Source organism: Phragmites australis, chromosome 19 (genome assembly GCF_958298935.1).
Source record: "Phragmites australis chromosome 19, lpPhrAust1.1, whole genome shotgun sequence".
NCBI classification, from domain to species: domain Eukaryota; kingdom Viridiplantae; phylum Streptophyta; class Magnoliopsida; order Poales; family Poaceae; genus Phragmites; species Phragmites australis.
The window spans coordinates 8,249,797-8,252,667 of record NC_084939.1 but is presented as its reverse complement, the minus strand read 5'-3'; the positions used below and the strand labels follow the sequence as shown (position 1 = coordinate 8,252,667).

The 2,871-nt window shown below is 51.6% G+C and overlaps 1 protein-coding gene across 1 annotated transcript; it reads right to left on the bottom strand.

The window, feature by feature from the left end:
* Positions 1–359: 359 nt before the first annotated feature.
* LOC133900545 (arabinogalactan O-methyltransferase 2-like) lies at positions 360–1,930 on the bottom strand. Its single transcript, XM_062341720.1, has one exon. It carries the CDS (start codon positions 1,613–1,615, stop codon positions 782–784), a length of 834 nt encoding a protein of 277 aa, XP_062197704.1. The 5' UTR covers positions 1,616–1,930; the 3' UTR covers positions 360–781.
* Positions 1,931–2,871: the final 941 nt, after the last annotated feature.

Sequence of the window (2,871 nt, the reverse complement as noted above, 5' to 3'; positions counted from 1 at the left end):
TGAGATCACTACGTGACATCTTATACATCTGCCACAAAGTTGCCCTTCGGATGCACTCGTATTTTCTATTCGTCACTGCAGTGGACCTGACTGACTGTCGATTGCTCAAATCTTCCAGATAATAGGCAACAGATCATCAGAATTAGATTATTCAGATGCCTCCTCTGTGCTCCTTGATAAGAACACACTTGCCACAAGATAAGTAAATATATTAACTCAACCAAACATGTCATCCTTCTTGCTGAAGTCCCTAACTGAAGCATCTGAATTTTTACAAACCACTGAAAGCAAGCAAAATCATTCAGAACTTCCACATGATCGAAGAACAAAAACCGAAACGATCTTCAACTGGTAGCGACAAGAACTAAAGCTCACACAATCTGAATAAAACGTTGAAGCACTAAGCTAGTGGAGTATCATTTGATTGCTACAAAAAAGAACAACAACAATCCAGAGTACGAGTTTACAGAAAACCTATTCTTGCATCCAAGCAAAGAATTCTGGTAGAAAATTGCATCTCGCTACTGCCTATCTGCGCACTTTTCACATTTGAGGAGTTCTATCTATAAAGACTGCAATTCTATGGACAGCTCAATTCTTCTTCACATCACATCAGCACCGCCGTTACAATCTCGGAGCTCCGGCCTAGTACAAGAACAGCTCGCCGCAGCAAAGGTTTCGGCGACGCCGTGGCCCCAAGTCACCAGCATTTCCCCATTGGGAACAAGAAATGGCAATGTTTCCGGTGATCTTAGACCCTTGGTCCTGTTGTCCAGGCGTTCTACAAGATCTGGACGGGGCCGGTGGAGCAGAATGCGTCAGGTGGCCCGCCGGCGCCGATGCGGAAGTGCCAGAGGCGGCCCTTCGCGGCGACGAGGTTGTCTTCGCAGAGGTACTCCCACGCGTACCACCGCTCCACCGTCCGGTCCACGTCGTGCACCGCCACGTCCACCACCTCGCCGCCGCCGGCCCACGCCGCCGCCGACGCGCGCGCCAGCGCCGCGGCTGTGTAGATGGTCCCCATCCGCCCGGGCTCCCCGGGAGCCGCGCCGCTTGGCCCGTCGACGACGACAACGTCCCACCGCGCGTCGAGCACCTCCCGGGGCAGCGAGGTCAGCGCGAGCGGGCACCCGGACTTGCGCACCGTCCCCGTCGGCCGCCGGCACGACGGGCTCCCCCGCGCGCGCCGCAGCAGCGGCCACGCCTCCGCCGCAGCGTCGCGGTACCTCGCCCGGTGGACGGCCACCACGCCGGCAGCCCCAGCGCCGCGCCCGGAGAGGAGCACGCGCCTCGCGCCGTCTGCGTCCTCGGCGCTGTCGGTGACGAAGGCGGTGGCGGCGCCGGCGCCAGAGTTGAGCGCGGCGAGCGCGAGGAGCTGCGGGGAGAGGCCGAACACCAGCAGCCTGCACGGCGCGCGTGCGGCGACGAGGGAGCGGAGCAAAAGGAGCTCCTTGGCGGCGAGCGCGTTCCTGGTGGTCCCGTTTCCTCCGGTTGCGTCCCACGCCGAGCGGCGTGGGGAGGCAGAGGAGGAGCTGGTGAGCAGCAGCAACTTGATGAAGGAGAGCGTGGAGAAGACGATGAGGATGATGGTCAGCAGCTGCTTCGGCGGCATCATCCTGCTCCCACCGCCGCCTCCCCGCCGTTGAAGGGCATCTGAATGACTCTTCTTGCTCTGTTCTCCTCCTTCTCCTCTACTGATTTCTCGATGTGGTCGTCGTCCCCATTGCCCACTGATTCCTTTTCTCAGATGTCAGATCTCTTCCTCCGCTTCGTTGGCCTTGTTCCTGCAGCTTGACTTTCTCTCTCTCTCTCATCCTCTACTGGCCGGTAGGTGTTGACTTCCTCTCGCGCTTGCTACTATTTGCTGATGTTTCAGTGTCACATTTCCGAGGTCGGTGAGGTGTTTGTCGTTGAGTTCACGTTCAGCTGCTATCACTTTTCTGTTTGATCATATTTTGATGATCTAGAACTTTTGCTTCCGTTTGAAGAGATATTTTGTTGTAGGCTGCATGGATCCGTCAAGTTGGCGGTTTTGGTGTAGTGTGCCTTGCCGAACTGCATTGACTTTTTTAGAAATGGCGCGCCAAATATTTACATGTTTTTCTTTTTAAGAAAATCGGTCCGCGTGCTGCGATTCACTGGAGAATGGACACCCGAGGCAGTCGTAGGACTTAACGTGGTGGAGTTTAAACATCCACTGTCGAAGATTTTTTTTAAGTGAAATGCCGCCATCTATATGATCGGAATACTTCGTTATGTTGCACGACAATTTTTTGTCCTTTCAGAGTTTGTGCATTGTCGTGCTACGATAAATCTATCCGCCTAACGTTAGTTTTTTCCATATTAATTTGGTTATATTTTGAATTAAGCTATACAATTATTTCGAGTGGTTAACCTAAACGCTTGGCAATAGGGTTCATAACTTGCCCCCTTCCCACGACCCTCACCACCAAACAAATGTTTCCAAATTTTAGAATATGTTTACCTAAGTTTTTGCCAGGAAGTATTGGTGGGCCAACATGGAGTGTCAGTTGGGTTGGTTATGACTATACGCGGGAATGGTTTGATATCCAAATCCAAACCAACGGAGTCCATGGCACATCCAAATATGAAGTATATATCGAGCACAATCCAATTTAAATTGCAGGAAGTCCAATCCAATCCATTCCCTTCAAAATCCAAGTCCATCCAATTATCCAATTGACCAACAACACCGAGAAACAGTTGAATAAACAAAAAAATTGCATGTATAAAATGGAATGAGAGATGAACAGACAATTAAATTCAGACCTAACTTGTTAAATTGGAACTAGATTGAGTCCATTGATAGTGCTAGCCATCACTACCTCAATGAATCGATCCAAGGAAGCT

What these genes read in the sequence shown, in the direction of transcription:
- LOC133900545 (XM_062341720.1), bottom strand. Translation starts at nt 1,615, where the DNA reads ATGATGCCGCCGAAGCAGCTGCTGACCATCATCCTCATCGTCTTCTCC.